This window comes from Rhea pennata, chromosome 19, assembly GCF_028389875.1.
Source record: "Rhea pennata isolate bPtePen1 chromosome 19, bPtePen1.pri, whole genome shotgun sequence".
Classification (NCBI taxonomy): domain Eukaryota; kingdom Metazoa; phylum Chordata; class Aves; order Rheiformes; family Rheidae; genus Rhea; species Rhea pennata.
Window position 1 is genome coordinate 11,905,308 of NC_084681.1, and position 22,663 is coordinate 11,927,970.

Consider the following 22,663-nt stretch of genomic DNA (forward strand, 5'->3'; position numbering starts at 1 on the left):
ATAAGAAAGATTTGAAATCACAGCCCTTGTTCATTTATATATCCAGTTTCTCATAGAATCACCATCCTCTATGTATCTCAAAGCCCTGAAGAGACAAGTGGTTACAGCCTAACCACTTGGTCCCTAGCAAACTAATTTCTCCACTGACCACATCTTCCGAGTATTGTTGTGTCCCACAATCCTGTCTCTCAAGTGCCCGGGGCCAGCGAAACAGGCTTGCAGATGCTGGATCCTCACTGTCTGAGCATTTTTCTTTTTGCAACAGCAATGTGCCCACTCTGCTCAGGACAGTATCTTTGGCTAGGATAGATTTAGCAATAAACAAGCAATAAAAAGACCAAAGAAAGCTTGAAATGGCTTGCTTTACAAAAATACAGGATGCTTCACGACTTTCCTGTTCACTGGGTATTTGGGAGCCAAACATTACAGCAGAATTTCAAAGTCATAGGAATTAATGCAAACAGTTACCCTGGAAATTTCCCCCTCAATTTATTTTTAACATGACACGAAATCCCCAGGCCAGAATATTGTTGCATTTCAACTCTGAAGATCGGGTAGAGTAATTATTTTCTCATCGAGATTGTTGTGAAAGAAAAGGAAAACGCAGGCAACTTTCAGCCTCTTTGGCAATGTACAAATTGCAGCACCATTTTCAGAAATATAACTTAATGATTTAATTCCACAACATATATCCTTGGAAATCAAGCTGTAAGCAGTCGCCCTTGGATATTTCACACGATTCCGATTTTCTTTTTTCAAATATTCAAATACAACTAATTACTTGGTCTTTCGGAGTGACGGTCAGCTTGGGTGAGCAGGGAGCCCAGGGGCTTAGTTTACCACTAGACTGGTACAATCCTGCTACATGGGTTGACAACAGCTGCTCTAAATCTCCTGGTAGGTATGAACAAGCATTGATGAAGTTCAGCCTGTTTGAACAGCTGCATATGCAAATGTAATTAAGTAGGTGCCTACTGCCTTTTCCTTCACTATCCATGTCCTCCCCCCTCCTCTCCCTCTAGCATATGATACCAGAACCAGAAAAAAGCAGGCAGGAAAAGATAATACGGATACAGAAGACCCGGTCATACCTACAGCAAGCAATCACTGCTTGATTCAGTGAACCCAGTGCTTGGTGGGATGATGGAGAAGGTCACAACAGTTCTATAGAGTTTTAATGTCACTGTAAACTTTCATTGTGGGATACACACTAGTTAACGAAGCAGGAAGATCTGATGTACGCAGAACTCCAAGCCTCCTTTGCAATCAAACATTTCCAAAAACCTATCTGGGATGTGTATGCCAGAACCAGAGAGCAGATGTAACAGTGGAGAAAGGTGGTAGTTCCTTCTCTCACGCTGAGTGAGCCGTGGCTGCCTGTGCAGGACCAGAGGACAAGAGCAGCATCTGTATTACTGAACCAGGGAAGGGAAAAGGGATCTGAGCAACTATAACAGGATGAACGGTTCTAGAGCACATTGTGGAAAAAAAATAATTAGAACATGAAACTGAATAGTAAACAGGGTAGAAAATGCAGGTTTACTGAGGGAAAATCATATCAAACCAAGCCTGCCAGGTTAGCCTCATAAGATAACGGTTTTTCTAGACAAAGAAATGTAATAGATCCCATCCTTGCAGACTTCAGCAAAGCATTTGATACAGTGCCACATGGGAAATTATTAAATGAAAAAGATGAGGATTAGCTGAACTGTAAGGCAAGGAAACTGGTGAAAGAGGAAGTAGTGTTGAAAGAGCTATCAGAATAGATGGAGGTCACCAGTGGAGTTCCTTAAGGAATGGTCAGGAGGCTGATCTTATTAAATATTTTTATTAATGATCTTGGCACAAAAAGTAAGTGTGCTGATGAAATTTGCTGATGACACAAAGTTGGAAAGCATAACCAGCACAGAGGAAAGCTGGGATAATGCACAAGAAAAAAACTGAGTAACTTTGAAATTTAATAGTGTGAAAGAGGAGGCCACATCCTTGGGACAAACAATAGTTTTTGCTAAGAGTTGGGAAGAAAATGAACTCAGGTAGAAAACATGCAAGAATGAGAAAGGCCCAAACAAACAGCTGAACACAACACTAACTGAGGCACCAACACGCTGCAGCTGCAAACTGGACCTTAAGATCCGGTAGCTGGAAAAGCGTTAGTGCCGTCGGACAAGCCATTTGTGAGAACACACCGAGAATCCTGCAGCCAACTCTCATTGCTCATGTTAAAGAAAGTTAAAGTAGGAAGAAGTGCAAAGTAAAAGGGCTTGTCAGAGAACACAGAGATTATTTTAAGATATTAAAATATAAAGAAGCTTGTTCAGCCTTAAAAAAGACCAAAAGCTGGGAGTGAACACTGAGTGATCTCTTAGAAACACACTTTCAGGGGAATAAAATACAAAAGTGGGAAAAGAATTATTCAAGATACTAGAATAAGTCCTGCATGAGGACAAAATGAAGTATCCCTGATAAATCTAGGCTGACAGTAAGTTTATGAATTCCAAAAGGAGTAACAGGGTGGGGGGATAACTTTGTTTGCAGAAATTCATCTTGAAGCAATTCTACATCCCAGAAGGCCTCTTTCTGTCCCATGCTGCTAAATACATACAGAGATTACACCACCGGTAAATGCTCCTCACCTGGAAAGAGGTATTTTAAGGAACTGAATTTCTGTGGGGTTTTTTCGTTTTTTTGGGGTTTTTTCAGTTTTGTTTTTTTTAACTGGTTATGACTGCTTAGGTCCAGAGACCTTGATCAGTTGAATCCATTCCAACATCTCAGCACGAGCAATTTTAGGCCAACTGCTTAAACTATTAATACCAAATGTACAAGAAGGAGGCATTTAAAGTCCACAAACTAGATGGAGGGTACAAACAGCACTTGAGGGAGCGAGGACCAGATTGCTGGGCGTACCAACACAGCCACCAGGAAAGGAATGATCTCAGCACTGTGCTTGACCTTTTTCCGTGTATTTTCTGAATCAGAAAGCACAGTTTGTGATCTGTTTCCCTTATACAGTTAGTCTCCTAGTGAGTTCCTCACCTGCTCCTCTGGGGCTCAGAGCTAACAGAGGAAAGGAAAAGTGGTTAATGTTATGGGAAAACGAGATGGTAAAAGCAAAGAAATGAACCCAAAGTCTTTGATTAGCAAACTACTGAACTTACCCTTTTAAAAGCTGTTCCATTAACATAATTAATGAAACCACATTTCCTTCCTCGTCTCAGAGCTAATGTGCTTTGAGGATTCTCTGGTGTCTAATGAGAGTTGAGTGCACCCTGTATTCTCTTCCCCAACAGGCAGCTTAATTAGGTCTCTCCTCTAATGAGCACAGACACCAGGTAAACCTGCAGGAACTTTGTGACCTCTACCTCCAACTAATTTCAGCTTCAATTAGCCAATGAGTTTGGAAGTCAGTGGAGCAAGGTGAAAGTAAGCGCAGAGCTGCGTGCGCACAACGTGACTGCGGAGCCATCAGTTCCTCCACAAACCAGGCTAACCACCACCACATTTCAACTTCCCCAGTTTTCAACTAACTTGAGTTCTCATGAAGAACAAAACTGAGCTGTACAAGAGGAAGAAAACACTTCATGATATTTCAGACAAAAAATACAAAACAAGGGGCGATGGACATTACATATTGGATTAAGATTACAGGCAGCAAGACTAGCAGCAAGACCGAATTTGAGGGGTGGTGGACAGCAGGTACTCCTACAAAGACTGGCCCAGTTTATCCAGCAGATTCATTTTAACTACAGCTAAAGTTTCTTCTCTCTCAGTGATAATAGCTCAATAGAAACTCTTCTACACAACTGCTTAAAATGGAAGAAACTGAAGAAGGTGGGGGGAAAAAAAGCCATGCACACAGAAATACCCAACTAGCCAGGCCAAGGAAACTCATCACGTACAAGCACGGACAGGTCACTCGGAACCAATGTAGTTGTCAGAGCAGCACTCTGGAGGAATATTGGTGTAAGTTTTCTGAGAATCAGACTGCAGGAAAGGTTGATTTAATGTCACATTACACCAACTTCTCCACTGCACTGAGAAAAAAATTGATGGAGACTTGCTCATCTAAACACACAATGTACGTCAGAGGAACAAACCTGAGTAACTGCCATCCATAATTTATAAAGCAAATTAAATCCATGGCAAAAATAAGTATAACTTAGAACACAGCGATCATAGAATCTGGCAGGAAAAGGCCACAGCCTGTATGAATCATTACTTTCTAGAGGAAACCTTATATAATCCAAACTGCCTTGTTTTAAAACAAACTACACTTCCTGAAAACTCGAACTGGTTGGCCTGGCAAAGCTCTGCATTTGATTCAGGTATCTTGGTGATTTGCTAAGATGTATTAAACAAAAAAAAAAGTTACTACTAACTTTATGGTAGTCTAGGTCCTGCTTTCAGCATCTTCAAAAACCTCAAAGGAAAAGTGAACATTAGAGAGATCTACCTGGGTCCCTGAGAAAGGCGATTAGATTGCAATGCCATCTTGTGGAATAGGAGAAAATGAAAAATGAAAAAAAAAAAATTGCTCAGCCACCACTTCGCAATTGTGTATTATTTCACAGAGACATAGACATCGGTGAGGGTCCAGCAGGGATTTATATTCAATTGTGGTTGCTTCTCATTTTCCCTAAAGGTTAAAGGTACACGAACTAACAACTTGCAAAGACACCATCTCCTTCCTTACCACTGTTCAGAAAACAGAGACATTGGATCAGAAACAGACTTGGACTTTTTTGCTTGGTTTTAGCACTCACAACGATAAAGTCACAATTTTATTTGCTGCTTCTCCAAGAAACAAGCCTTTCTCTTAGGCTAGGCCCTCTGCTACAGGAGAGCCACCAAGAAGAGTTACTTGGCTAAGAACAGGAATAGGACCACACTGATTCCATCAAGACTGTTAACTTGGCCAATTCATGAGATAGTTTAGCAGGACCTGAAGAACATCTCTGTGAGACCTGGACATGCGCTCAAGTCCAGTCACATATCCTATCTAGAAGAATAAAAGTCCCTTAAATCCAAAGGCCATCTGAGTACTTTTGCTTAGACTGGGGGACCCTCGCTATACATAACCTCAAAAGCATTTTGTTGCAATGGTCTCTACATATGTGGTGTCTACTGCTTTGCTCTCACAGCTGTGTCATACATTGCTAAAATCTCCATAGCCTGTTTAGACATGAAAACCTAAGGCAACAAGAAGCTCTCACGACCAACAAAGCCCATTTTAGACAACCTGTGTGTGAATGTGCGGGGGCAGAAGGAAGAGGGACTGCCTACAAACAAACATTTGCCACAAACAATCAAGTCGTTCCAGTCTGAGGGTTTGTTTGGGGAGAAGGAAGGTGTTTATTCTCCCCAGCATTGCAGCTTTAACCGTACTTTCATTTACTTAAAAAAAAAAAAAAAAAAAAAAAAAAAAAAAACACTTAATGCAGTTCTTGAAAGGACAATCTGGGAGTTAAGCTTCTAATGAAAATATTAGTGATAAATTGCTAATGAGTGTTCATCTGCACAAAAAACCCTAAAAGTATGCGAACTGGAGGAGAGGGGGGACAGGGTCAGACACAAACAAACCCAAGACAGCCGGGGTAAAACTGAAAAGTTCGGATTGCACACTCAGTCATTCCCGTGGCAAACTTGGCAAAGGCAGCCTAGCATTTGATTAATGATTTGCACAGGCATTTTGGCGAAAGCTGAATTCTAAGAAATTCATATACCCTAACATCTAACATCTAGATGCCCAGCACACACTGAACAGAAATAAAACAATGCCAAGTAGCATACAAATACTTATTTGCAGATGACTGATGATTTTCAACAGTAACTCACAAAATGCAGCACACTAAGCATAACACAGCGCGTGTTTCTCAACTATTCTTCCGCTGCAATCAACGGGAGCTTCCACTGCCATCACTGTGGGGCTCCCTGGGCCACCAAGGGAGACGTGCTCTCAACCGGGCAGCCTTCACTGGGGAGAATCAAGCTGCAAATGAAACAGTCCAAAGCAACCTGAAGATTTCTGTCCTAGCTGAGTATGGCTAAAAGTGAAGTCAAAATGCAGACGCTGCTGCCTCTAACGTTTCCTGACCAAGCAATGCCTCTGTGCGAGCAGATAGGCACCTGGAGTGCAACACACACAAGTCATGCTATTCACTGGGAACGACCACTAACACTTGGAATTATGTTAGCATGAGAGCAAGATGTTGAAATATTGATTAAAGTTGGATTTCGTCAGCAATACTTTATTATTATACTGGCTGCTAACAAAGCCACACCCATTCATATGTTGAATTCCTGCTTCTAAAAGGGTGATTATTCCACAATTCACGCCAGAATGCTCTGCTTGTATCCACATCTAGCTGCTCCAGGACATGCATCAGAAAAAAAACAGGGGGGGGGTGCAGAACGGAGAGGAAAAAAAAAAAAAGACATTACGATTTTAAATGAGGCACAATCACAAAAAAGGCCACATGCTGCAATAGTGCAGATACTGGTTCCAAACTAATGTCTTAATGACTAAGAAGGAAGGGGTGGAGAGAGAGCGAGGCAAAGACAGGGCTTTTTATTCCTGGTTTAATCCAAAATAACACTGCTGAAACCAAAGGGTTGCTCAGTATTTTACCAATTTAAACAAAACGTTAGAGAAAAACTTCAAAAAGTTACCTAGTAAGTGCCAGTTCTCTTGGTCTTTGAATTCGTTCAAGGGATAATTACACATGTGCAGAGGATTTTTTTTGATCTTAACATCCTAGTGATTCTCAGTGTCAGGCACAGGAGAGGAAAAGGGATGGGAAGAATGCCATTAAAGCCTGGGTTTTCCAGCATCATTGTTCAAAAACTCATGATTAGGCAGAGTAAAATAGCTATCTGAGGCAATATAGTGTTTACATATGTCCAAATTGTTATGCAAACACAGGAAGACCTATCAGAGCAGACGGACTAAGGCACCAAGCAGCAGCGCTTCTCACCAGCCCTTAAAGAAAAATGTTTTTCAATGTGGAAAGGGTGAGAGAGGTCACCCCCAAGGAATCCAGCCTGTCCTGGGTCCTCCCAGCCTTCGCCTCTCACATCCTCCTCCTCCTCGCCATGTCCCTGCCAGCCAGCGAGGGCTTTAGTGTTAAAGAGACAGGCTCGTTATCTAGCAATGTTGTTTGGGTTCTGCATTTGCATTAAGACCCTAAAAAGGAGGGGGGGAATATCTCGCAAGCAAGTTGTTCACCGCAGACAACGTCTTTTATGAAATCGGTTTCACTGCTTGCCCTGCGAAGGTATTTCACTTAGCACTTCCCCACACTTCAGCAGAGAAAAAAAAAAGAAAAAAAAAACATTACGGAAATGAGGGGAAGACTCAAAAGGTAGAAAGTGGTATGCAGTATAATTTGAGTGCAATTATTTTAAAATTATATAAATCTTGTCTCAGCACTGCAGAACCGAAAGAGAAATCAGTCACGGACTCTGCAGTCACGTCTTTAATTCTATCCGTAGCAGGTACGTGCAAAATCAGAAACGAATGGCTCTGACAAGTCAACTTTAACCTCCAGAAGAGGCCATGGATTTTCATCAACTTGTATCAATCAAGAGCTTAGCTTTCGAAAAGATATCACGGATGGAGAATCCATTATATTCCTCAAATATATCCTCGCTGCTCAAAAGAAAGTGTCTCACAGCTAGTCCAAGTTCATTTGGTAGCTTTAGCTAACAGCCATCAGATCTTTATGCTACAGAATAAAAGTTCCTCACACGCAAGAAGCCTTTTCTTCACCCAGAAACATGACCAAGTCAACTCTCAACTTGCTCCTTACTAAGCTGCATAAAACAAAAGTCCTTTGACTTCTCACTGTAAGGCCATTTTAAAAAGAGCAGAAATCCCTCTTGCAATATTTTGAGTCCTTTGGTTGGTCGAAAATGAACCATGGACACTACAACTGGACATACTGTTTCCAGGAGAGTCTCACTAAGACCACCTCCAAATTAATATTAAGGAGTGACTGCTGGTGGACAACACTCACTTGCCTCCAAGATAAAGACATTTTCCACCATGACCCACATTATCCTCCCAAGTCTCTGCTATCAAAATCCCCAGCTCGCCACCCTATACAACACACACATTCATTAACTCGAGAGGTACAACCTTGTCTTTGACTATATAAAAAGAGAGTCTAGCTTAATTTTACTAGCCTGCATGTAACTTCAAGCATCACCAGCAAGGATCTCATGTCTTGCAGGCTCTGAATACCATTTGGCTGAGAACACCTTCCTGCAGGAAACCACTACAAATGTCCTCATGGGATTGCTCCCCATTGCGAGCATTTTTTGAGAACTGGTATCTAATGAGGCTTTGTAAACCTAATTAACATGTACCGCACTGATTTCATGTAGTTCTATAATTTCCAATCAGAATATTGTGTAATACTACAGAAAATAGTTTAAATAAGTTAACTATATCGACAAATAGCAAGTGTGGTAAATCAAACCTGCAACATCCGCTAAAATCACATGCAAGTTTGCAGAATGCTTTCCCTCTTCCCCCCTTTTAAAGAAGGTTTTCTTCAGGGGGAAGCAGCATACACAGCCTCTGAGCAATTGTTTCTAGTCACTTAATAACAGTACAGGACTTGTTCTCAAGCCGTCTCCTACCACAGGAGGTCGATTTTTTGTCCACCATCTTCACGTGCCGTGTTTGATTGCGAAGCTTGTCATCCGTGTTTTCAACCAGGTTAGTGAGGTCATCAATGATCTCTGGGAAAAGAGAGAAACACAGCATTAATCTGCAAGCCTCTTAGCATCACTGCTCACCAACCACGCTTCTCCTGGAGGCTCCAAAATGGAAACCAGCTGCACCTTTGTGTCTTCCAGTACCACAGTCCAGCGTTCCACAGCACTGAGAAAAAGCACATGCACTGAAAGGTCTAAGTCCTGGGAGCCACAACACAAGAGAAAAGGTCTTATTGCCTTCAACCCTGGCTTCAGTGCAGTCCTCCACTGGAAGAGCAGAGAGGAGCAGGGTTGGGGGGGCGGAAAGGATATAGCCTGAAACAGCAGCATCAGCCTAGGTAACCACAGAACAGAAGTATAGGGCAATGGAAACCACAAAACACTAGTATAAGTGTTAATTAGTAAAAGAATTAATGTGCATGCTATAGAACAATCTCAAATTTCAGTTCCTGGAACAAAGCATCTCAACATGCAGAGTTTTTATATAGCCACTTTTATAGTCATAGGCTGTTACATAGTCATTAAAACAAATTCAAAATCACTGTAAATACTTCGAAAGCACCCACTGCAGTCCCAATCAAACGATCGTGGAGGATATAGTGAAAATCTCACATTGTTTCAATTACCGTGACATACAAATGGCAGCTCTGCCTGCAGCCAAGCTCACCCGTAGGGAAAAGGGAAGTGAGCAAAATTTCTCCTAGATCTATTTTTAATAGAGGGGAAAGGGAAGTTTCAAGCCAACCCACCCTCAATCTCACGCACTTGATGAATTTATCTTTGCCATGGAAATCAAATCAGGTAAAAGGCTTAAATTGAGGCAGTTGATGGGTTGGGTTTTTTTAATACTTAAAATTAAAAGCCTCATTCAGGCATCAAGATTCCTTCTCACCAATTACTACGCTTAAGTTTTGTTGAAATATGCGGACGGTGCTTGTCCCCGGGCGTACGATTAAGCCTCGTCTCAGTTGCTTTTTACTCTGCAGGTAAGAATCAGAACGGTTGCCCTCTGGTTACACTTCTTGCACTTTCTCCGCTATTGATCAGTGTCTTAATAAATCTCTCTTCTCAGACCAGGTCCGGGACAACTCCCATGCCAGCTGGCCTGTGCCGAGTTCTGCATTCGGACACAAGCAGTTCCCAGCTCTGCATTGCTCAGCTACAGCACGCTGAAACCTCAAACTTTAACCGACTTCTGTCAAAAGCTGAAGTGCATAAAATTAGCACGATACACTGCAAGAATTAGCACGATTATTCTGTTTATTTTTACGCATCATAACCCTGTGTACATGCTAGCTGACGATTAAACAGAAGTCCCAACGGTAATACAGGGCCTTTAGGGATCAGCCTTTACTATTTTGACTGTGTTCCTTCAAACCAGAGATTTCCCCAATTCCTTTATAAGCAGCAAGGTGCTGACACTAAAGACAGCGTTCCCCGTACTTCCAAAACCTCTCCGCGATACTAGAAGGAAGTCCTGTGCCTCCAAAGGAAGCAAGGGGGATGCAGTGCCTACATTGCGACATCAGTGCTTACAGCTCCTCAAAATTTATACCAGTGCTCGCAAGGGAATGCTTTCCTCCACAACACACCTTCCTGCAGCTAAAGTTGTTTGTTATACATGGCACTTTTGCTGCCAAATCTCACTAAATAACAAGCACTGCTTTAGATAGAGAGATAAAACCTATCTCACCCTACACGTGGATCACAAAAATTTGATGTTTTGAAGACACAGAGGAAATTTTTTAAGGCATACGTAGTAGCAAGGAGGTTTTCTTCTCATGAAGAGTGAAGAGAATTAAGCATCTTCCAATGTATGCTTTTTAAGTCTGCCCCACCAGCACCCCATCATCTCCAGTGAATCCCTAAATAACATGGTTACCATTACCTAAAAATCTTGTACTTTGAAAAAATACATCACTCAAAACAGTAGCCACTGAGTCACGTCCCACCAGCCTAGGTCGTTTCAGTACTCACACGAAGGGAGGCCAGAAGGCAAACACTAACAGCTCCTCTGAAGGTGCATCCTCAGCTTTATTCTATAAATCCAAACCAGCTCCTGTGACTAAGAAATCACCAAACTAATATGTCCCTGCTCCAGACACAAACTCTCCCTATTTGTGAAGCTGTTTGCAACACTCAAGATTTTACTGCTTACCTTATACAAAAAACACATTTTCCCAAGTGATGGCAGGTACCGGATTTGAACTGCACAATTTGTTCAGTTCATAGTTCAGCTATTAATTCTCTTCCTCCTCCCACCCAACTTTCCCAAGTTCAACATCTGCAAAGGCAACAACGTTTGGGGGAAACTTTATCTGTCTTGTGTGATTCAGCACACAGGAAAATTAGTACAATGCTGCCTGTAACGGCAGGCTTTCTCATGTTTGCCTCTAAATGAAAAAAATAAAGTGCCGAAAGTTCCCATCGTTGTCAAGGACAGAGTGATAAGCACGCTTGGGAAATAAGACTTTCCTTTGCCAACACTGACCAGACCCCTCCTTGAAAAACATCCTGGTGAACAGGCTGTAGCTAAATGAGAACAAATGCAACCAGGAATATTTTCTGTCATCATTTCAAAGCTCGAGGCGTTACACTTGGGATTATGTCTAGAGCCTCTCCTTTCTGAGCCACCTGCACAAGCCATTCCAGCGTCCAAGTAATCAGCAGGAGCCACTTCTGAACCAGAGAACTGGACTGTACAGCTTCAGAGAAACATTTTTCAATCGCTTTGCTTTTCTTGGTATCATGAGTTTTCAGGGGAGCAGACCACTTCGCTAAACCCAGGGGCCACCACTGAACAAGGAACCGTCCTTTGAGGTAACAAACAGGCAAGACCCAGGAGAAGCAGTGGTGAATTCATGCTGGGAGCGTGGAACAAGGTCTTCCCTTGCGCAGCCATGCTGAGGCTGCAGCAGGGAGGAAATGCAGGGAGTTACCACCATCACCAGGGAAATCGGGAGCCAGGCAGAGAGCTGTGAAATACAGATGGAAAGGGAACAGCCCAGGAAAGCATGCTAAAAGCAAGTGGTACCACCTTGACTTCTACCAGGCTTTCAAACCCATCAACACCCTGCATGGAAACACATCCACCCACACTGCTGTGGCGATACTCAGGCTCAAAAGAGCTCTTGACCTTCATGTAAATTCTTGAACTTCTCCCCACTACAGAGCAAAAGGAAATACAACTGAAACACATACTTGATAAGGCTGAGCTGAAACCTAGTTAAGTTTTTTTAAGGCAGACGGAGAAGCTCCACAGCTAAGCAAGCAGCAAGAGCACTGAAAGTCTTGCCGTAGCTACTGAATATCACTTCTTCTGAGGGATAACCCACCTACAGCCCCCTTTTGCAGCTCAAGCTGGCATTTACATTTGGGTTGAACAGTTTTCTATTAGCTCCCATTTACCTGATAATGTAGGAAGCAAGCTAAAAAATAGACTCCCCCCTCCCCCCAAAAAAAAAAAAGAAAAAGAGAGAGAGAGAGAGAGAGAGAAAGCCAAAGGAGTGAGGTTTCCTCTTTTGCGAGGAAGGAGGTTGGAAAAGCAGGCTGAGTACTGAAAGACTGCCAATGACCTTCCAAAGGACATTTCTGTAACACTGCGCTGCAAACCACATTTAAACCGTTAACTCAAATTTAGTCAAGATCTTCTTTCAGTGGAGCCGAATCTTGGAGCAGAAGTGAAAATCTACAGCATAAACCTAATGCTAAAGTGTTGGAGTAATTTAAGCGCAGCTAGAAGTAGATGTTTGAAGGCTGATCAACTGTTAGAGATGACACCAGATAGCATCTTCCAGATCAGTGAGGACGTGAAAACTGGTGTCACAGCCTCGCTCACCAAGCTCGTCCCAGGCATGCACATTCGTCTGCCGTGGTCACACTGATCAGCCGGGCAGATACAACGGAGGACAAATTCCACGCATGGGATTTGTAAGTAAAGAAACTCCACAATGAGGAAATAGCAAAGTAAGCCATTGACAGCACAAAAAAAGCAAAGCAAAACAAACAAACAAAAAAATAGACAAAAAGCCCAAGTAGGCTGGTGTGCTCTGAAACATTTGACTTTTTGTTAGAAAACAACCACAGCAGCGGTTTTTGATCTTAAGCAACTTGTGTTTTTTAACAGTGCAAGACAGCCAAGCTGCTACAGGGGCCCAGATCAGAAGAGGTGGCAGAAGCAGTCCCACAGAAAAAGTGGGAAAAACAGGAAACAGCACCTTTAGCGTAAATATGGAAAAACCTGGCCAATTTCAAAGTTAATTCCATCTACTACTCCCAGAAAAGAAAAAGTCTTTCCTGGAGAAAGTGTGAGCAAACTTAGGAAAAGCCCATTCTGGTTTTGTTTGTTTGTTTTAGAAAACAAATACCAAGCACATTTAAGACATTTTGGTCTCATTTAATACTTTCATTAAACTTAGAACATTTTCTTAGCCCATAAAAACAAGTAAAACATCGCTTAATCAGATCTGAATTCCACATTGCATCAGCTATCGCAGCCAGACATTTAAGGCTCCCAACTGCAGACAAACCTAAAGAATTTTACAAAATTGCTTGTTGAATTGCTTCATTGATTATAATGAGTTCAAGGCACTATTAATGCCTGCAGTCAACTTGTACAGCATCAAGGATCAATATGAAGTCTTCAAGACTATTCATCGATGTGAGCACCTAAGTGTGGAACACCCCTTTCCAAAGGTTTATTGGAATGGAAACAGAAAATGAAAAGATGAAGCAACTGGCCTGAACATGGTATCTTAAGCAGTTTGTGGGTTGTTTTTTTTTTTTTTTTTTTTTTTTTTTTTTTTTTTTGAATCACGCTGGGTTTAAGGATCCTAAATGGTACGTGAATGGCAGAGAAAGACAATCTCTATAATAGCTCTGAATTAAATATTTGCAGCATAACACACACTAGCATTGTTTTTTACTGCTACTGGACTCTGAGGTTCATCTATGTACATGTGTGGTTTTTCAGAAGGACCAGGCTAAAACTGACTACCATAGTGGAAAAATGAAAATAAAAAAATATATATTTTAATCACATCTGTATATGTGTGTGTGCACGCATATATGTGTGTGTGTATATATATATATATTTAATATTATATATATACACTTTAATATATATAATCACATCTGACAATGGTTGGAAATCTAAAGCAAACTACAAAGAACACCAGCAGAAGATAGATGATGAAAAAAATTGGACAGAAAAATAGCTGTAAATAATTCTAGAAGTTTTTCAGAAAAAAAGCTCATGCTCTTTTTTCTTTGAAGACCTTGCTGCTGCAATGAAAATCAGAAACATGGTGTTTTGATTCATAAAAACACTGATGCCTTCTCTAAAAAGCTGGTTCTGCTTCTCTCCAGCCACGGCATGGATAATTTCAGAGCCTCCCGTGAGACGGGAATCTCACACATTACAGCCATAAGCCATCTCTCAGGGAAATGGAAATACATCATACTACATCTGGTCCCTGGCATTGAGGGCTCACACGGGATGCGAAAAACAAACCCTGAGCTGAACCCAAACCAGGTGTTAGAGCCCTCCACCATGTCCAATAGGATCCTTTTGTTTCCCTCTATTCCTCCTCCAACAGCCTGAAGCTTTAGACACTCCATTTACCTGTAGACCTGTCAAACAAGTACAGCACAACGCAAAGGCAACAGATCCTACATCTTGACGAGCATCTGCCTCTGCCAGAGTCCCAGCTACGCTGACATTTCTAATGAACCTTCATATGGGTTTGAAGTCTGACGTTTCTGGCAGTTCCATCTTCCCTGTCAACTCAGCCATCAAGTCTTTCTACAGCTGGTCGAAGTTTTCCAAAGAAACAACTGGAAAATTATTTGACAGATGATAAAAACACTAAATCTCAGAGTGTTATTCATGCCTGGATCTTCAGTGGTTTTGCTTCCTGCGTGATGGCCTTTAAGGTTGAAATGCAACATTTTGATCAGCTTGAAGCAAATAACTGCGTTTCTTTCTGCAACTGAAATTCTCTGTTTTGGCAATAAATCAAGAAGTCCAAAAGTTTCCAGAGAGTGTAAATCCCACTTCCAGCCCACTCGGCCACTCCATTTCTCCTCCCCTTCCGACCTCGCTGCCAAAGGTGCTCAGCAGTCCCCAACCCTCCCCTGCTCTCGCCAGCCAGATCTGCTCCACTCTAACACCACGCGACAACGTTGAAGACGACAGAGCTGCTGGATCACGAGATCATATTAGGAACACCAAATTAATATTGCATCTTGCTCTGTAGGGACTAAACAGCAATAAATTAGGCCAGAAGGCTTGAACGCTGCGCTTTTTAATCAAAAAGGTGTAACTTATGAGATTACAAGTCACCACGTGAAACGCTCCACGTGGACGAGGCGGCGGCGATCCTATTCGGCAGCTCGGGACTGCTGCTGCCGCTCTCGTTACCCATCTGCTTTGTATTACACACCACGGTGCCCTTGTAACTCCTGGAAACCTGTCACCGCGGTCCTCGGCCAGGCAGGGTCTGGCATGACACCCAGCAAGCGCCGCCGGGGCCACGAACCCAAGCGCTGGATCGCCGTGAACTTCCCCTGCCGCCTCTCCCCTCGCGTAGGAAGGACGAACCTCCGTCCCTGTGAAGTAAACCAGGCCCTCGCGCAGCCACAGCTCTGCTCTCGTACCTGACCACGCGCTAATTGATTTTCTGTTTTATTTAAAACACGTAAAAAGCCTCATCTGGTTTTGGCAACTCCATCTTTTGAGTCATACTCATTCAGCCTGTGGAGATTTAAAGGAAAAAAAAAAAAAAAAGCCAAGTGGAAATGGCCACACGAAATACAGCACAGGCAAAGAGCAATAAGTGCAATTTCTGGTCTCAGTTTAGCAGAACAGCACACTGACCAACCATTTCTTTCCAAAAGCTTAGCTCTTTTTTTTTTTTTTTTTTTTTTTTAAACTATTGTGGATTTAAGTTTACAGATCACTCAATGGTATTTACCAGCGAGTAATGCATCTCCACAGCATATCCCACTCTAAGTCACGGAACACTGCAATCAGCCTTAAGAAAAACATATAGAGAAATAAAATCTGTAATATTTTATGCTATGTAAAAAAATTACAATAAGGCTGGAATTTACTGGAGAGGCCAAGCAGGCTTTCCCAGCCTCCTTCAGGTCTCTGGTGCCTCAGGAGAAGAGCTAGATACCAAAGAAATGAATCATATATTGAATGCCAACCTCTATACATCCAAACCCTATAATTACATGCTAATAAGAAAGCAAGCATTGTTCAAAATGCCAGTGGTATGAAGTGAAGATTGCAGCTAATGTAAGTACATCAGAAACCTAAAGAACCTTAGCACGATGTGCCAGCTGCAATGTCAAGGCAGAGTGAAAAGAGAAAATAGAGTTAACATAAAGGCAGGGCAAAAGATTTTAATTTCTCTGCATCTCCCCTAACTGTGCCCAGTTTTGGCTCTCTCTCAAATGTGCAATTCTACTTGCTACATGCAACGGTTTAGCAGAGTCACAGACTTCTCCCAGTTTAACGCCACATCTTAATATTCAAAATCACATTAGTGTTTACACTCATCCAAACTCCATGTTGTTCAATACACTGGGACAACATCATTCCCCACTGCGACAAGTTTTGCATTTCAAGTAGGACCAAGATTCCTCCCCTCATCTTCTGAACTCAACTGATGACATTTCATCTCTTCTTTGGCAGAACTTCATAAATGTTTTAAAAAACAAAATACTAACTTTTCCAAGGAAGTAAACCAACTTGTTCCTCTTTGAATTCTGTTTTGCTTGTATTGCTCTTCAGCTCCTCTTGACTCACTCGGAGTCAAGTTTAGAGGAGCTCTTCTGGCCTCCTACCAGGAATGTGTTTTGTGATGTATAAGGCACAGGAAACAGTCTCAGGGCTACAGGGAGGTAGTAAGAGATGTCAGCTCCATTAATTCCCCTCCAACTCTGCTGTGATCTGGTGACCCCAAAATGTGTTCTCCCTTCCCTGCCACCCCACCAGTAGAGGACAGCTTTGCTGAAGAAGGAGAGTGGCTCTGCCTGCTTGTCAACAACTTTCAGCTGGGTTGCAGATCAGGGCAGGAGCTTACTGACTTTGTGTGTGTTCAGGAGGGCAGGCAGCAAAGGACAACATTTCTTCCCTGCACAGCTGATCAACAGCCCAACCTGCAGCATGACCTGCTATCTACACTCAGGTTGATGCATTAGGCATCAGAGTAGAAGGCCCTTCATCTCCCAGCATATAGAGTGGACTTCTGACAGCAATGAAGACAACACAGGCCATGCCAGCTTTATACTGAGGGTTCCTTGCAGAGGAACAACTTCTGTAGAAGCTCCAGATTCCTTAGGTTTCTGATGGGTAGCAAAAATGCACAAAGAATAAACTTTGAAGAATAAACTTCCAGAGCCTTATGACCTCCGTCCTTTGGGGAATAAAGGGCAGCCCAAGCACCCAGCTCAAAAGGCCAAGGACCGGTGAATACTTTTGGCATAATCCTTTCCCATCAAATCACCAAATCCTCAGCATCTTTAAGGACAACAACTTACTTTTCCTTGTTGAAGCAAGAGAAAAACTATACGTTCTGCTATAGAAAAACCTTGCTGTAAAGGCTAACAGAATACATCCAAAACCACCATTTCCACCAGACATCCCCCTTCAAACGGCACTGAACAATACAGGAAAGTAGAGGTTCACTCATCCCAACCAAAATATTTAAGACTATACCCAAGTTTAACTTCGCTAAACCCCCAAGCAAAACGGAACATTTCAGCCTCTTCAAATTGGGTCCAAAGGCAGCAGATGGTCATCTGTAAATACATCGTGGTGACAAAGAACTGTCCAAGGCCATAAGCTGTAGAAATGTTCATCAGATTATTCAGAACTGAAGAGTAACACTAAAGAAAACAAACAGCAGTATCGATTCCAGGAAACACAGTTATTAACTAGAGTTGTTATTTTAAAAGCACACTCTGAGAAGTTTTGCCTTCTCCAGCTGCTTATTTTTTTTTTTTTGTTCGAACAAAACCCATGGACATTAATTTTAGTTGTACTTAATTGAATAATTTCTCCGGGGAATAGTTCAGGGAGAGTTTTAAAGCAGCCTGTTTCCAAGAGCCATTACTAATTGGCATATACCACAGCATCAGTGTGCCAACCAAAATAGTATGCTTTAATGTTACTGGAACTACTTTCAATCCAGATGTGTTGAGAACTCTTAGTGATATAAGGCAGGCAATAACTGTATTTACATGATATAGTATTTGGAGTATCCTTTTCCAGTTATCTGGAAGGAGATAACAGACAGTCTCCTTCGCTAGAAGTATCTGAATGTAAAGACAGATCATTTGTTCCTCCTCCTTACTCCCAACACATTATCCTTCCTTTTTATTTGCCATGTTTAAACAGATCAGCATAGTTAACCAGTTATAAAATGGATATTAATATGTGGAAAAAATATTGTGAGAATTATAAATGGTTGACTCAAATTTACAGCATTCACTGAAGGAAGCACTACTACATATCCATTGAACTCTGTTCAATATGGTTGCAAAAAACAAGAAAATAAAAACCAAACCAAAACACAACCCGCAGCATGATCTGGCCCATTATATTTGTAAGTATCTTATTTTTACTCAAATCAGAAGGCTCAGTGCTCTAACTATACAAAAGATAAAGACTTTTAGACCAAATGATCGAAAAGACCAGCAAGATCTTCAAGTTAGGGTTTTGTGAATACATCATTAAATTGATTTTCCACTTACTTGACTTTGAGAAGAAAGCAAGGAAATACTGTTAGTAGATAAAACAACAGTAATAAATTCTGCATCTCTCTAGGAAAGCCCAAAGCAGTAAAATACTGGAAACCTACTGATGTGCGTATTACAAAGGGCTGCCAATCAAAACATCTTTCCTATGATGACAGGTTTGTTTTCTGTAATCTTGCAGCAGAAAATGAAACAATAGAAGCTAATTCAGATTTCACATTTGTTTGCCCTTTATCCCAAACCAACACATCATTTTTTAAATACTGCATTTAGAAGTTCTTCATAATATTTACCTCTGCTCTCTTTAGGTAGTGCCATTCTTTTCCCAAGCCCGCACACTGTACACTCTTGCAGTACTTCTCCATAGATATCAATACCTTTAATTACAAGCACACATCCGTGGCCATAATTGCATTAAGCTAGAAGGTATACCCATTCCTCATTAAACCACCACTCGGCTACTAAACACTGCAAGTTCAGGTTCCCAGTCCATTTCATGGAGCTTTCAGAAAAAAAATCATTTAAGTTATACTCAGCACAGCTGTTGTCACTTTAAGATCTACTAGACAATTACTATTTCCACACTTCTTAAATTGTGGACCTGTTGTAGTAAGGAAGTAATTCGAGAAAATCTACACATGGCAGCTTTAATAAATGTAGTCTTTGCAGATACCAGACCTTAGTCCCACTGGGGGGAAAAAAAGAAAAAAAAACGCAGTGGGACGAAGTATCTAATTCACTTGGGTCAGAGCCATCTCAGCCTAGACATACACCTTTCCTCCATTAGAGAGATTGGATTCAAATCCATTTCACAGCCTCGCTGGGCTCGAGAAAGCAACTCTAACGCACCCAGGGAAGGTCTCGCTTTAAAGCTAGCGGGTTGCTCGCTGCGAGTTTACTCACACGAGGTACTCCCCATAAATCTGCCGGAGAATTGCACGCCATCAGTCAGCCGAACAATACATCACAAGCGAAACGACCCCTCGGCTGGCCAGCAAGACGGAGCCGCGAGCTTCTCTTTGATTAACTCTAGCTGTGAATGATGTTAGCAGCACGCTGATGGATAACCCTTTGAGGCAGCCCTCTTCCTCGAGGACAAAGGCCCAGTCACTTGGGAGTTACTGCAGAAGTTTCCCAAGCACCTTGGAAAGAAACTCATTTCTCAAGACCTGCCTGGAGGACAGCCCTAGCTCTAACGCGATTTAAGCCAACGGTTATAAATGGCTGATGCCCTTTTGTTCCCAGGAGAAAATTATCAAACTGTTAGGCTTTGCCGTGAGTTAAGATAAACAGAATTATCCCATCACGATGTGACCGTTTTCAAGTAGAGAAGTAGATTTTCCAGATTGAGAAGCACTTCAAAAGCTTTAAATCATATGCAAGCAGAAGACCATTCAAATCCTGGAATTCCTGAGATGTCTAACAGGCTGTGCAGGATGTATAAAATTATTCCTACCCAAATTAAAGAAAATCCAATCCAAAAAGCAGGACTGAAACATCTCTGAAGTGTTAACCATAACGCTATTTCCAACCAACTAGAATGTCCCACATTTTTCACATTAAAAAGGCTTAAAAGTTAGTGAAACACTTCATTGCTGCCATGGTTCCTACAAATGAGAATTCTTAAACAACTGGAGACTAAGTATACTTGGTTTAGAAGCAGATTAGGGAAGACTGGAAAAAATGACCAGCAGTGTTCTACATAGCTAGAAACACCAAAAATATATTATACAGACTGCAATTTAAGGAGCAAGGAGGGAATACCATTCAGTGTGCTGATGTGACACTGACTTTGGTGATTCAGGTTTAAGTAGTGCATCCCCTTCCTTCCAGTTTCATTCATTGTATGAGCTGGACATTGTCACATGCAGGTGGCCTACACACACCAACCAGCATGTCACATGCCAGAGGGTTTCTCAGCACGAAGGGTACAGTCACACCAGGTGACAGAGAGAGTACTGTGGAGCTCATCCCCAGCAATGAACCCTCACCTTTCAAAAGCGTGGTGGGTAGAGGGTTTGTAAAAATGTTTATTATATGCTGCTGCAATGCAGAGACATTTGTGATCAGGTCATCTTTCCTTCTCAGCACTTACCAGTCAACGTCAATGCATTCTGCTGTCTTACACAAGGAGATAAGGAGGGAGAGAAGTCACAGCTGCATCCAGTCACCTGTAACAGCACTTCTGTAAGTCCGACCAGAAAACACTGTCCTCTGCTTTGGCCAGGTACAGAGGCCTGCAGTGAGACATCTGCACTTCACAGATTTGAGGAACATTCTTCCCATAGGCAGGCCGCTCTAAACCCGGATTCCTCCTCCAAACGGGTAGACTCTTCATTAATGATCTCTGCAGAAACCCGAGATCATGCAGCAGCAGATGCAAAATTTAGTTTCTAAAATGCATTAATAAAATCCTGGCCCCGACCCTACTCATGGGAGGGCTTTTGATATCCTCAGATGGGACTAAGGTTTCACATAATTTTTCAAATAATCTAAATATATAACCCTAAGGAAGATGTACTTCAGTACTCCAATACTGAAGCGATCAAAAAGATCAAATAGTAACAGCATGCTGTGAATACACCAGAGAAGATCGTTGGGCCAGGTGGAACTATTTTCTTCACCAATCTGTCCCTTAGCACCTAGGAAGAGACAGCAATTCACCAAAACCAGGCACACACGCAAAACAGCCAACACCCTCTGCTAACTGCTGAGCTTGTTTCTCCTAGCCAGCATGTATTGCCAGTCTGCTCTGCTATAGACCTCAAGAGTTAAAACTCTTTTAAAGTAACTCGGGCTCTCCTGAGCATTAGAAGACTTACACAATCCTGCTCAAGACATTTAGAAAAGAGGGAAACAGAGAACCACAGATTATCCAGCTGTGAAGTCTGCAAAACACAACTGCCCTTTTAATAGTCATTTGGGTTGGTAATAAGCCAACAGATCATCACATTATTCACCAGAAGAGCATCTTGCTGCGGACAGCTGCATGGCATTACCCTCTTGGATCACAAACAAGGAGGAAAGCCACTTTAGAATTGGTCTATCAATCATGTGAGGAACTAGAAAACTTGCAAGTGCTTCATGGTCACAGTATTGAAGGCAGCTGATAAAGCTAAGGTCAACCCAGGCACCTGGGACTAATTTCCAGCTGACATACTTCATCAAGCTCTACTGGAGAAAATGCTAAATTGACTAAATTAGCAAGAGATGCACATCATCTAACATCTTCAGTGCTAAGGAACACCAGAAATCAGATCAGCTGCAGTGAAAGTATTCTTCTGATACTTCCGAAATTATTTGCATGCTACCTTTTCAACCACTTTCATAGAAGCTTGAAGCAGACTAATAGCGAAGAAAAATATTTCTTGAATAGATAGCTCAAAAATGCTCCCTTCCAAGTTTGCAGCCATGGAAAATGCTCAGATTAGTCAGAAAAGTGGTTAAAACAACAAAAAGAGTGGAAGAAGAACTTCCACAGATAAGACGACCTCAAGTCTTTGAATCCCGGTTAGCCTTAGCTAATGATTTTCTTTCTTCCCACTTCCTTCCACCAAAAGTTGTGCCAACTTTCCACATGCCCTCCCAAGGATTTTCTGCAGATGTGGCTGAACACTTACTGTTTAGCGTGGCTCTGTGCCCGTGGATTTCTGCAGAGCAGGGAAAGACTGTTATACAGAGGGAGCCCATATACAGCTGCTCTGCTCCTATACAATTTTCTCCTTTTTACAGAGTCCATTTGTTGGAAAGACCAGAAGTGATTAATTGTCAAAAGCTGCACAAAGCCTAGAGTTTAGTGCTGCTAAATAACATGTCTATAAGACTCTTCAGAAGACCGTGGCTAAATACTTTTTTGATCTCGATGCATGAGTTCTAAATTCCAGGGTGACAAACTCCAGTGCAGGAAGGAAACCTTAAGCCTCCGCTTTATCAAGCTACATAAATACATGGTTTATCAAACTGAAGAGATTACTAGTGCTCATTGTACTTTTTGCAACTGTTTGCAGAAGCTTACTGTTTGATCACTCTCAAATGTATGAGAACAAGTCAGTACACTACCTTACTGCAGCCACAGCAAGAGTTTATATATCAAACAATATTTTCTCTAGCCAAACTACTGCGTCCTTCCCTCTCCCACCACCCCCGAAAGAACATGAACACATATAGGGGG

At 41.9% G+C, this 22,663-nt stretch overlaps 1 protein-coding gene across 1 annotated transcript in view; it reads right to left on the minus strand.

Annotated features, from left to right (window-relative positions):
* The window catches only part of STX8 (syntaxin 8), a 107,090-nt gene that overhangs the window by 31,069 nt on the left and 53,358 nt on the right, over positions 1–22,663 (minus strand). Inside the window, exon 7 of the mRNA XM_062591673.1 lies at positions 8,647–8,748. Coding sequence (XP_062447657.1) covers positions 8,647–8,748 — 102 coding nt within the window. The remainder of the gene's footprint in view (positions 1–8,646; positions 8,749–22,663) is intronic.